Genomic DNA, 13,136 nt, shown 5'->3' on the forward strand with positions numbered 1-13,136 from the left:
GGGGTGGAATAGAGGTGCGGGGGTGTGGCCTGCGCCTGATGGACGGGGCGTCGGACCACCCCCTCGAGGGGGGTTCCTGGAGGCAGGTGGGCGCAGCCAATGGGCGGGCCCGAGCCGCCCGGCCCGCCCTCCCCTGCCCCCAATGAGGGCGTGGGGGGCGGGGCCTTCCGGGCCGCGCCGCGACGCTGCAGCCGCAGCGTCCGCCTCCTCACCAGCGCTAAAGCCGGGACTGGACGGAGCGGAGTTGCGCTTGTTGCCCAAGGCGCGGGGTCTGGGGGCGGGGAGGTTCGTTCCGCGAAGCCGCAGCCACAACCGGGTGAGGCTTGTCTCCGCCTAGGCTCCAGCCCAGAACCGCCGACAGTGGGGTTGGCCGGGAGCGGCGCAGCCTCCGGAGGCGTAGGCGGAGGCGCCGGGAGGCGGAGATGGGTGAGGGCGGCCCCCGGAGCCTCCCACTGACGCGGGACAGGCGCCCCGCGGCGCGGCCGCCGTTGCCGCTAGCGCGTCGGCGTCTCGGGCTGCCGGCGGCTCCGCTGATGTCCCAGGCGCCTTGGCGGGCGGCCCGCGGGCTGCGGGGGTGCTGGCGCGGCCGCGAGGGCCGGGTGAGGCGGCCGCCGGCGGGTGGGGTCGCTCGGGGCCGCCCGGGGCGGGGGCCGGCGGCGGGGGGGAGGGGCGCCTCCGTGGGTGCTCGGGGCAGCGCTCGCACCGTCCTGGCGGCGGCGACGGCGCGAGGTCCCCAAGTTTGGCGGCGAGGGCGCGGAAACTCCGCGCCGGTCCCCTCCTCTGCCGCCGTGGCCGCGGCGCGCCGCGTCTTCTCGTCACAGTTTATCTGGGCGAGTTTCTAATGGCGGACGCGGAGCGGGCAGGTCTCGGGCTCCGGGCCAGTGCGGGGGTTTCCGCCCCGCGGCGACGCGAGTTGCCCGCGAGTGGGTCCGGGCGCGACGGGGACGGCGGAGGGTGGGCAGCATCGGGGGCTAGGATTCCCCGCTGGCGTCCAGATTGCGCTCGCCCTCCATCTCCCTCCTGTTGTTCATAGGGACCGTGTAGTCTCTTGTGGTCGTGGCGGGGCCTTGCTGTTTGTACCTGGCGTCTCGGCGGCATTGCGTTGGGGGAGGGGGGGAGAGCGCGGAGACGCCTTGACCTCTTGTCCCTTTGCTCCGTCTCGCTGGTGGTTACGAGCCGGTGCTGCGTCCAGGTTGGCTAGCACTAAATCATTTGTCATTCTTCGTTCTAGGACCAGGAATCGCCTTCAGGCCAGTCTGGTGGACGTTTGTCTGAAGCTGAGGAGGACCGCGCCGCCACTGTGAGTAGTTGTCCCCGCGTTTCTGTCCAGTACCGTGAGCGCCGCGCCAGGGTGCGCCTCTGTGGCGCTTGCCTTTCTTTCTCTTACCTTCAGCGGGTTTCTGGGGCGGGCCCTGTCGCCAGAGCCAGGCCAGGCTGAACCCTGGGAACGCACTGGGAGCGGGCGCTGACATTTTACACTGCTTGTATTCTCTAGGGTTCTAAAACAAGAGTTAAAGGTAGCTCCGTTTTTAATGCTTTCTGGTTAGCTTTGGGGTTTTTTTGGCCTTCTTATGGATAGAAATAATTTTTTTCTTCATCGCTGGATTAAGAAAAATTACTGAATGTACTGTTGTTAGGTCGACGGAGGCGATACTTCTGTGTGAGTTTGTCGTCTCTTTGAGGAAGATTTATTTGTGTTTACGCACCCTGGCAGCTCTCTAGCCAGGGTCAAGTCAGGAGATAGTCTTTAAAAAAAAAAAAGAGGAGATAATCTAGTTCTCACCCTAGCCGTGATTCTGAGACTGACCACGGAATTGGTAGTGACAGCCTCCATTATGAAGTTAATGTGTTGTTTCCTTGTTACTAAGAAGTAACCTATGTGCTGTTCACTTTGGTGCAATAAAATGTCCAGTGCTCTGTCAGCTGTTCAGTTAATGGCTTTAACACCAATCCTTGCCTGAATCAATAATTTTATTAAGAGTCTGAAAATGATGTGTTTTTTTTTTAAATCTGATTCTCCATGTATTATCTGGGATTCTGTATAGTCTTAGGTCCTGCCTATTTTGTCCTTTTGGATCAGTTTTCCACTGGTCATCAAAAAGAAACCTGTGATTAGTGCATCTCTCATAGTAGTGTTCCTGCCTTCCCTCTGCCCTTGTAAATCCTTGACAAACTTGGCTTTGCACATAGGCTGTTAGGCGTCGCAGCACACTTCATTAGTTAGACAGCTTTTAGGAATGGATATTGTTTCAACTGGGTAATGTTCATCGGGTATCTGAAGTGCTGATATTTCACGTTACTTGATAGTTTTGTGAGATGAAGGGTTGTGGGTAGGATGCTAGAGCTATGAGGGACCTTCATAGGGAAAGGGAACTAGCGGGGACTTAAAGACTGGCGGGAGATCAAGTCACTGACTCAGGTATTACCACTTAGAAAAGCCACTTTCTCAGCAGTGTGTTCCTAGCGTAGTTGAGCGCAGTGTGCAAAGGACTAGGTTTAGTGCCAGCCATATTGGGGTTCACATCTCTGCTCTCTTACTACTTTGGCAAGTGCAAGCTAAGTAAGAGTCAATAAATGCATCTTTATAGATGCACATCTTATTCAATTAAATACATTTTTATTATGCACATTTTATAAGTGAGTAAATTGTGTCTGTCTTCCCGATTGCTATGAAGATTGTAAATCGCCGCCTAGCCCATAAGTTATGTGGGACACACACATACACACACACACAGAGTTAATGGTGGCTGCAATTCTTATCTTTGTTTTGTTTCCTGATATTTCTTCCGCTTTATCTTACTGAGTTTTCCATTTCTGCTAAGCTTTTCATTTCCAAAAGCTCTTTTTTATACTAGAAATATTAGTTTTATATGGTCTTTGCTTGTCATGTGTCTGTCTAGAGTACTAATAGTTTGTGGGTTTTCATTTTACGTTTTCTTTTTCCTGCCTTTTCTTCTTTCCTTTGTGTTTTTTTTTTTTTTCTCTCTTTTAACAACTAATTTTCTTATTAGAAGCTTTTTCCAGATAGTTCATAGTTCTTGACAGGTCTACTCATGATTAAGAATTGGGAAATGGAGAATAGATTGGAAGAGTGAATGGAACTTTCAGCTTGGAGCTTCACTGTAGGGTGGTTCTTTTTTGGCCAGTTGATGGAGAATCTTTAAAGTCGTTATTTTTAGGTCTTTCCTTTTTTCGTGTTCCTAATTCCACAGAAAGGAGTGTTTCTGAGAAAGAAGTTTTCCAGGGAATAATAGTCTGCTGCTTGCAAGATAGAAGTCTGGATGCCAGCTCTCTGGAAATCAAGTGAGAGAGGGGGCATTTCATATGCATGCTATTGAAGCATTCACCAGTGTCTGGTGAACCTGAGACAAAGACCTTATGTTCTATTCTCTCCAAAGAATAAAAGTCTAGAACTTGGGCCAGGGTGGGGAAGGACCTGTCATCACCAAAATAGAGGGAGGGAAGAGATTTGGGATTTCACATCCTCCTGTTTTAGCCACCTGCTCCTTAGTCCTGTGATATCTGGAGCTATAGGCTTTGAGTCTCGTGAAGATTCTGAGCATAAGTCAGGATATTTCTCAGCCTTTTCCATCACTATTTTAGAGTTTGGCTATCTCAGCAGAGTTGGTTAACTGCTTATCCACCTGCTCTTTAGCTTATCAAATTTTGTTCCTTTTGTTTCTTCTTTTTGTTTTTCTTTTCCTTGTCAGTAGGAACTTTACTGTTGTTATGGAGGTTTTAGAAGGGATTGAAGTTAGTTGTGTGTGATCAGTCTACAGTCTTAATCCCTACTAGGCTATTGATTTCTAGATAGTAGGTTTGTATTTAGACACTTAAGTAATTCTCTTGCTGTTTGTCATAACTGTTCATTTGATTTTTCTTTTTTCCTGTTTCATTACATTTGTGAGTAAAACCTCCAGAATCATCATACATTTTTATTTTGTTTCTGATTTTAAATGGGAATGCTTGTAATATATACTCACTATCATGAAGCTGGCTTTGGAATTGATATTATTTTTAGGTAAATATATAAATATTTTAATATTAAGAAAGATCTGTTCTGTGACAATATTAAGTCCAGAGGTGCTGTAGAACATGTCATAAAACTCATTAGTGTTCAACAGGTTGTTGTAGCATGCATCCTTTATCTTTTATAGAGCCGCAAAAATATAGGTGTGCTTATAGGTGGCCAAAAAATCAACCTTTGAAGCAATAATTAAATAATTGAAAATACTTTCTTGGTGATTTTAACATTTGAAGACTCATGAGCAGGTTAGTTTACCGTTCTCATCACATACTAATCTTGTCATATTAATATCTCACCATTTCTATTTTAGCAGCTGTTTTTTTAACTGATTCATTTTAATATGTAAGTTTTACTTAATTGTACACAAACATAATTGAATATTGAATGGCTACTAAATTATTCAATTGGTTTTTTTTTTAATAGAAGGTGATCTCAGGAAAATTCATGATACTCAGTTATATCTTAAGAATTCAGCAGAAATTTTTACAACTTTAAAAAACCATATTTAAGGGGCTTCCCTGGTGGCGCAGTGGTTGAGAGTCTGCCTGCCAATGCAGGGGACACGGGTTTGTGCCTCGGTCCGGGAAGATCCCACATGCCGCGGAGCGGCTGGGCCCGTGAGCCATGGCCGCCGGGCCTGCGCGTCCGGAGCCTGTGCTCTGCAACGGGAGAGGCCACAACCGTGAGAGGCCCGCGTACCGCAAAAAAAAAAAAAACATATTTAAAAAACTAACACTGAACTGCACTCTTAAAAATGATTAAAATGGCATTTTATGTTGTATATATTTTACCATAATTTTTGAAAAAAAAGATAATTGTAGCAACCTTTAGGAAATAAAAACTGCTATGAGATGTTACTAAAAGTAAACACAATAGGGCAAACTACCCTTATTTGTGTCTTTGTTTTACTGTTAACTCTTGTTTTTACCCCTAATTAAATACTTTCTTAACTTTGCAGGGTTGTTACCCATAACCTAGAGATAGTTTGCATTTAAGAGTCTTGCTGGGGTTTCAGCCCAACTTTCTGTTCTTAGGACAGCTTTTTTTTTTGCTGCACTGCGAGGCTTGTGAGATCTCAGTTTCCCGACCAGGGATTGAACCGTGGGCCACAGCAATGAAAGCCTGGAATCCTAACCACTAGGCCACCAGGGAACGCCCATTAGATTCTGCACTTCTCTGTGTGGATTTTCCTTTGATTTTATATTAATTTTCATTGCATCAAAATGAAGATCGATTAAACATTAAATAGTTGTCGATGAATAAGATACCCCAGGAAGAGTAGGTAAATATTTAAGATTAACTAGACATTTGTTGAAATCCTAAGGTGTAGGCAAAGTATTTGCCTGAATACCCTCTCAGTGGAGAGGGATTTAACATTTTTTGCACTCTGTAATATGTCCAGGCAGAGAGACTAGGGACTTGCAAGTTCACTTATCACAATTAAAACCTCAGAGTCCTTTTTATCCCCATTTGCAGTTTATAGTTTAGAAAAGTAAAACTCGGGCTTCCCTGGTGGCGCAGTGGTTGAGAATCTGCCTGCTAATGCAGGGGACACGGGTTCGAGCCCTGGTCTGGGAGGATCCCACATGCCGCGGAGCACCTAGGCCCGTGAGCCACAACTACTGAGCCTGCGCGTCTGGAGCCTGTGCTCCGCAACAAGAGAGGCTGCGATAGTGAGAGGCCCGCGCACCGCGACGAAGAGTGGTCCCTGCTTGCCACAACTAGAGAAAGCCCACGCACAGAAACGTAGACCCAACACAGCAAAAATAAATTAATTAATTAAAAAACTCCTACCCCCTAACATCTTTAAAAAAAAAAAAAAAAGTAAAACTCAATGAAGTGAGGTAATTGGCTGAGTGTCTTAGCTAAACTATAACTTTTTCTCTTTTTAGATAATGTTATAGAAATGGTTAAAACTTTTTTGTAGTCTTATGTTTATGGAATTAAGAAAGTGTTTGATGGTTAAATTATATACACAATGACTTCTGATAGTGGTTAGGGTTAGGTTTTAATTTTTTTACAATCTGGAATTTGAAAATAGGTGAATACTTAAATCTTTTATCAGAAATAGATGACTACAATGAGCTGAGCATAAAGAATGCTCTTTCTGTTATTTCCTTTGGGAAGATTAAAATAGGGCCTAACAGCCACCAGAGGGTACTGTGGAGTCAGCTATAGCTCTTTTCCAGAAATTGTTCTTTTTTGTTCTAGGTTTATTCAAATACAGAAAGGACAGAGAGAATTCGTATATAACAGCTCTTACATTTCATAATTCAGTTTAGGCTGAATTATTGCCTCTTTTCTCTGAAAGTCAACCACATAATAAGCTTACTGGATGAGTGTTAACCATGATCCTAATTTTTGTATTTCCTTTATAACCCTTTTAAACTGGTTCCTTAGATTTGTTATTTATCTTTGAACTAGAGTTATTTGAATGTTGATTTTGTTTTAATGAATTCACTCATCTTAATAAAACAAGTAATTTTTAAAAAAATTGTATACAGTAATTGCATATAATGTAGTGGCTGTGAAATAGATTATAGAGTCAGATTTCTTGGATTTGAGTCCTGACTCTACCCTTTCCAGCAGTGGAGACTTGGGCGGGCCAGGTGGATTACTTATCTTCTTATCTTCTGAGTCTTAGTTTCCTGATGGGTAAAATGGGAAAAAGAATAGTTCCTGCCTCACCTTTATAAGCATTTACTGAATTGCTATATTTAACGGCATAGCGCCTATTAAGAATAAACATTACAGAATGTATGACTGTAAGTACTATCACTTAAAATTAGTTGGGAAAATTTTAGAATAGAATGTTACTTAGTATATTTCAATATGAGATGTTTAAAATTGAATGATGACTGCTGTATGAGTGACTTTTCTTTATTATTCAACACCCATACAGATCCTACCTCCTTCACTGTCTTGAGCTTCTAAGAAAATTGAAGCCAGGATGTATAAACTTACCTCAGCTTTCCATCTATTATTTCTACATACTTACATACGTTCTAATTACAACTGGACAAAACCTTGAACAGCATGGGTTTGGACTGCACGGATCCACTTACACATAGATCTTTTTCAGTAAATACTATAGTACTGCACGATCCAGGGTTGGTTGAATCTGCGGATATGGAACCTTGGATTCGGAGGGCTAACTGTGGGACTTGAGCATCCATGGATATCCTGGGACCAGTCCCTCCGTGGACACCAAGGGACAGCCATACACTTACCTTTTCCCCTCTCGCTTTTGAGATAAAGGTGACTTTTGTTCATGATCAGTTTCACTACCAGCTGTGCACGCATCCTCCTCTTCCTCTTCTCTCATCTGCTTTCAGAGCTGTGCTTCATTGGTCGGTCACTTCTCCAGATTCTTCCAACTATGTCTCTGCTGGATCCTTTCGTTTGTCATTCTCTAGTGCATAGTAGGTACACAGAGGTGTTTGCTGAATAAAACAAAGTGGCTAAGAATTTGGAGCCTAGAGTTAGAGCCCTGAGTTTGAGTCCTATTTGGCCTTACCCAGATTCGTTTCCTAATCTGTAAAATGAATTGAATTATATCTACATCATGGGTTTTTCAGAATTTTGTATAAAAAACCTATAGCATAGTGTCTGGTGATTCCTTAACAAGGACAAAAAAAAAAAAGATTCAGAAAGGTTTAATGTTGGAAGCAGAGAATTTGAAAAACAATGACAGAAGACCCTAGGGAAATAGAGTTTGGACAATATCATAGTCATTTTAGTAGATAAAAGTATATTTAGTATAATGATTGTTTTTGGACCCTGAGTTATTGGTAATTGATGGAATTATTTTGAACAATTTTCTGTTTCAAGGAAGGACTTAGATAAAATCACATAAAATAATTTAAAATTTCACTTGTGCTATTTAATTGCAATAAAATGCAATGATCATAGTACACTAGAACTTTTTTTTCTCTTCTCTCTCTGTTATAGGTTCTTTGGCATAGATAAATGTTCAGCGGGAGGATTAGACTTGACTGAACAGACTTCTGTTTTATTAGGGAGTAAAGCCATGGCAACTAGTTTCATGGACATGGCATTTGGTGACCCAGCTAGTCCTTTAGTTAATAGATCTAGAAACTCGTCAGCAGAGGATGATGATGATGATGTTGTATTTATTGAATCTATACAACCTCCTTCAAGTTCTGCTCCAATAATAGCTGATCAAAGAAATTTTATATTTGCTGCATCAAGAAATGAAAAGCTACAAGGAAATTATTCCATAATTCTTCCTTCCTCAAGAGGTTTGGCTTCTCAGAAGGGAAGTATAAGTGAGACAATTGTCATTGATGATGAAGAGGACATGGAAACAAATGGAAAGGAAATGACAATTTCTTCTAGTTTTATTGAATGGGCACTTCCTGGAAGTAAAAACAGAACCAAAGATTTGGATTTCTCCACTTCCAGTCTTTCAAGAAGTAAGGTAAATGCTGGAATGGGTAATGGTGTTATCACTACAGAATCGACTCTGAAATTCATATTACTAATGTTACAACCTTAGAAAGAGGTATTAAGCTCTGAATGATGGGCGAGATATGAACTTAATGATTACAAATATAACATCACTATAGAATACCAGCTTGGGAGATGTCGCTAACGGACTGCAGTCGAGTAACTTTGGTGTTAATATGCAAACATACACCCCGTCTTTAACTTCACAGACCAAGACTGCAGTAGGACCTTTTAATCCTGGTAGAATGAATGTGGCAGGAGACGTTTTTCAGAACGGAGGATTTACAGCTCATCACAATCCTGGTAAGCAGTAAGTGATACTAAATATTTTCTTTCCACCCTAAGTAAATAAACTTTTGGCTGTTACTTTTAGTACCTATATCTATTTTATTCTATATGTGAAATATTTTTTGTCAACTTTCATATTAAAATAGAATTTTTTGCTAAATAAAACTGTGCAGTCTACTCTATTTTACCCAATGTGATTTATATGTGAAATGTTTTAATTGAAAACTCCCATAACTACTACCTCCATCTTTGTTTACTAGCATCTTTATTTTAATGTAAAAGTCATAGAATAAAAAGATGGATAGTGAACTAAAGGATTAAAGTAATATTACATAACAATTAAATTTTATTTAATTTGTAATTACATAATCTGACCTTTCAATTTTTGCTTTTCAAGTGTTTACTTTTAGACTGCTTGTCTCTGATTTTTGGTTTTAAATCAGCATTTTATTAGTTGCTTCATTTTAAATTTAGAAAACTTTCTTACCTTTAAATCAGAGACTTGTTTTTTTCCCCTATTTTTTGGCCGCACCACGTGGCATACAGGATCTTAGTTCCCTGACCAGGGATTGAACCCCTGCAGTGGAAGCATTGAGTCTTAACCAGTGGACCACCAGGAAAGTCCCAAATCAGATATCTGTATTTTAAAGACTCTTATGAGGCCAGTTGTGTTCTGGTAAAATATAATGAAAGTTATTTAAAATTTAGCAAATCTTTTTTGTGGATTTTTCATGACCTGGTGTGCTGTTTGTTTTTTGTTTGTGTTTGTTTGTTTTGGGTCATTTTAGTGCTTTTAGCTATTGACCAACTTAGAATTTTAGGAAAGGACTGGAAAGTAATTAGAACTAAGAACCGAATCACTGGTTGTTTTAATGGAATGCTAGTATTTTTTTTCTTAAAAAATTTTTTTTAATTAATCTTTTTCTCTGGTTATGAGAATATTACAGAACGTTTGAAGGAAATCATAGTTAGAAATAAGAAAATAGTATCTGTCACCTACCTTACTAAGTAGAAGTGACTGACAACTTAAAATGTTGTTTTGTTTGCTTTCAGTCTTGTGCCTCTGTGGTTCTAAAAATAGAATTTAGAGCATATTGTATTTAGTTTTGTGTTCTCTTGATTTATTTAATCTAAATTTTATTTTATATATTTATTTGCGGTATGCGGGCCTCTCACTGTTGTGGCCTCTCCCGTTGCGGAGCACAGGCTCTGGACACGCAGACTCAGCAGCCATGGCTCATGGGCCCAGCCGCTCCGCGGCATGTGGGATCTTCCTGGACCGGGGCACGAACCCGCGTCCCCTGCATCGGCAGGCGGACTCTCAACCACTGCGCCACCAGGGAAGCCCCTGTTATGTCATTTTAAAAGTAGAGGTTTCAGTGGCTATAAAATATTCCTTTGTCTGAGATATTTATTCCTCTACTTTTTAAGCATTTGTATGGCTTTTCATTTTTTACTATTGAAACTCTACACACTAAATGTCTTCGTTTGTATTGTTTATTAATTTCTATAGGACAGTTCTCAAACTTTTTGGTCTCAGTTTCAGTCTTGGAAGTGATTGAGGATCCCAAAGTTTTTTGTTTTGTTTTTAATCTGTTATCATATTAGAAATTAAAACATAAATTTAAAAGGTATTTATTCATTTAACAAAATTATTATGTGACATATTTTTAATGAAAGATAACTACTTTCACTAAAGATATTTAGTGAAAAGTGATGTGTTACAGTTACAGAAATATTTTTTTTTAATTTTTTTATAAAGCATTTTATTTTTTAAATTTTATTTATTTATTTATTTTTGGCTGTGTTGGGTCTTCGTTTCTGTGCGAGGGCTTTCTCTAGTTGCATTGAGCGGGGGCCACTCTTCATCGCGGTGCGCGGGCCTCTCACTATCATGGCCTCTCTTGTTGCAGAGCACAGGCTCCAGACGTGCAGGCTCAGTAGTTGTGGCTCACTGGCCTAGTTGCTCCGCGGCATGTGAGATCTTCCCAGACCAGGGCTTGAACCCGTGTCCCCTGCATTAGCAGGCAGATTCTCAACCACTGCGCCACCAGGAAAGCCCCACAAATTTTTTGGAAGTCTGGCTTGATAGAAAACAGCAAGGTATATCTAGCTCCTCAAATTTAGTTCTACATTGAATGTGTTGCAATATCTTCTTTTGTTTGAAGTATAAGAAGAAAATCTGGCCTCACATACATACGTGGCTGTAGAATGGAACAATATTTTAGTAGCCTTTTTAGTTAATTATGGATAGTTTTTTCCTTTTCCTTTTGACACAGCACCAAAACTTGATAAGTGGTAGTTTCTTAAAAGTTCTTACAGTGTGGAATCTGAAACTATATAATGAACTTTTCATGCTTTATTACATTAAAATTCATTTATCTTTGAATGAATTTTACCTTTGTATGATTTGGTAACATTGTGCTTTACTTATTTGGAAAGTGTTGATTCACTGAGTTACCTAGGTCTTCTAAATGTTGACACCTTAGAAAGCTGTCACGCTAGCAGTGGTGGATACAGGTTTTCAAAGACTGATTTTCACTGGAAAGCTCAAATTTTCTCACTGGCAACAAATACTGTTATTTTTTTGAAGTGAAAGGCTTATTTTAAGAAAATGTCAATAACCAGTTTGTTTTGTCATTCCTTTAAGGCTAGTTCAGCTTGCAGTGCAACAATTTTACAAGTGCTTTTCCACTCTTTCTCATTGTTCTTTGGTATGAAACAGAAGTGGCTTCTGGATGCTTCCCTGTTCATCATACAGAGTATTAAGATGTAGTCAGAGGCTGAAATTTAGTAAAATTAATACTAATTTTTACCTTTTCACTAAGGACTTCTGTTGCATAATAAATAATTTCACTGGCCTTTGTCCCTGGTTCTTGGGAGAGAGAATAAATCCTTGAAATTTACCAGATTCCTAATAACTAATGATTAAGACTGAGGGTCACCAGAAAGACCAACCGTGTGATTTGAGTGTTGGGCCTTTGAGCCAGCCCAGCCTTCATGGAGGAGAGAGAGGCTGGAGATTGAGTCCAGTCACACGCAGCGAATAATCCCACCAGTCACACCCACACGATGAAACCCAGTAAAAACTCATCTGTGCCGGGTGGGTGACGCTACCCGCTTCCTCAGAGAGAGGGCACAGAAGCTCTGGCATTGGGACCCTTCCTCACCCCGTATGTCTCTTCATTTGGCTGGTCCTGATTTGTATCCTTTAAATAAAACTGATCATAAGTATAGAGCTTTCTTGAGTTCTCTGAATCATTCTAGCAAATTATCAAATCTGAAGGGGCCTTAGGAACCTCCCACATTTACAGCCAGTTGGCCAGAAGTCCAGGTGGCATGTAAAGTGAGGGCAGTCTTGTGGACTCTGCCTTCAAAATGGGGGCTGGTGCTGACTCCAGGTAGTTATAGCATCAGAATTGTGTTGACCAGTTGTTGGAAGAACAATAGGAAGTACAGGTGCTACTTTTTCTTTCTTTTGTGCAAGTGCCTGATAGTGAAGAAAATTTTACTAGTACAGTTTGGTTCCACTGCCAGCAGTTTTACCTAACATCATTGCTTCTGCCCCATTAGTGCAGATGCCAACACGATGAAAAAGGCACATAATCTTAGTTTTATTATGGAAATAGTGTGGCCTGGCAGATCCCCTTTTATTTCTTATGTAATGTTGAATAGAAGTGATCGGAGTATAAAGTCTCGTCTTGTTCTTTTTTTTGTTGACCATGCCTCGCAGCTTGCAAGATCTTGGTTCCCTAACCAGGGATTGAACCCCAGGCACTCAGCAGTGAAAGCGCCTTCTGTTGTCTTGTTCTTGACCTGGGGTGGAGGGGAAGCATTTGACATTTCATCATTTAGCGTATTCGCTTATGTCAAATATAGTAAGCTTTTTATGTTCATAATTTATTTAATAGCTTGTGTCTTAGTCTTTGCAGTTATAAACAGGTTTCTCATGAATATCTCTAAGTTTGTCACACATATTTTCTAGTGAAAAGTTTCTGTAGGTGAAATTGCCAAGTCAGATGTCAACATATTTTTAAAGCTTTTCATGGTTAATACAGAATGGTCCTCACCAAAAAATTATGGTGTTTTTTTTTGTTGTTATAATATTGTAAGCTCTCCTCAGGGGTAGGAGTATTATTAATGTTTGCTAAACTGATCATTTAGAGGTGATATCCTCTTAATGATCATTGAACTTTTAAAAATACTTTTGTAGACTTTTTATGAATTTGTTCATTTATGTTTGTCATCTACTTATTACTATGTACATCTTTTGTTTATTAATTGAGTGAAACCTGAAAAATAATATAAAAAACTTGTGATTTCTGTATTGAGTGATGTGTTAAGCTTAAAA

General features: G+C 40.9%; 1 protein-coding gene across 5 annotated transcripts in view; it reads left to right on the forward strand.

Moving 5' to 3' along the window:
- The window catches only part of ZMYM5 (zinc finger MYM-type containing 5), a 90,673-nt gene that overhangs the window by 57,428 nt on the left and 20,109 nt on the right, over positions 1 to 13,136 (forward strand). For 3 of the 5 annotated variants that reach the window (XM_067713854.1, XM_067713855.1, XM_067713856.1), the window contains 3 exons: positions 1,232 to 1,300; positions 7,979 to 8,468; positions 8,707 to 8,800. In XM_067713854.1, the coding sequence (XP_067569955.1) occupies positions 1,232 to 1,300; positions 7,979 to 8,468; positions 8,707 to 8,800 (653 nt within the window). Of the gene's footprint in view, positions 1 to 164; positions 317 to 450; positions 600 to 1,231; positions 1,301 to 7,978; positions 8,469 to 8,706; positions 8,801 to 13,136 lie in introns of those variants that run through there. The other 2 variants (XM_067713857.1, XM_067713858.1) reach the window with 2 other exon arrangements.

This window comes from Pseudorca crassidens, chromosome 18 (assembly GCF_039906515.1).
Source record: "Pseudorca crassidens isolate mPseCra1 chromosome 18, mPseCra1.hap1, whole genome shotgun sequence".
NCBI classification, from domain to species: domain Eukaryota; kingdom Metazoa; phylum Chordata; class Mammalia; order Artiodactyla; family Delphinidae; genus Pseudorca; species Pseudorca crassidens.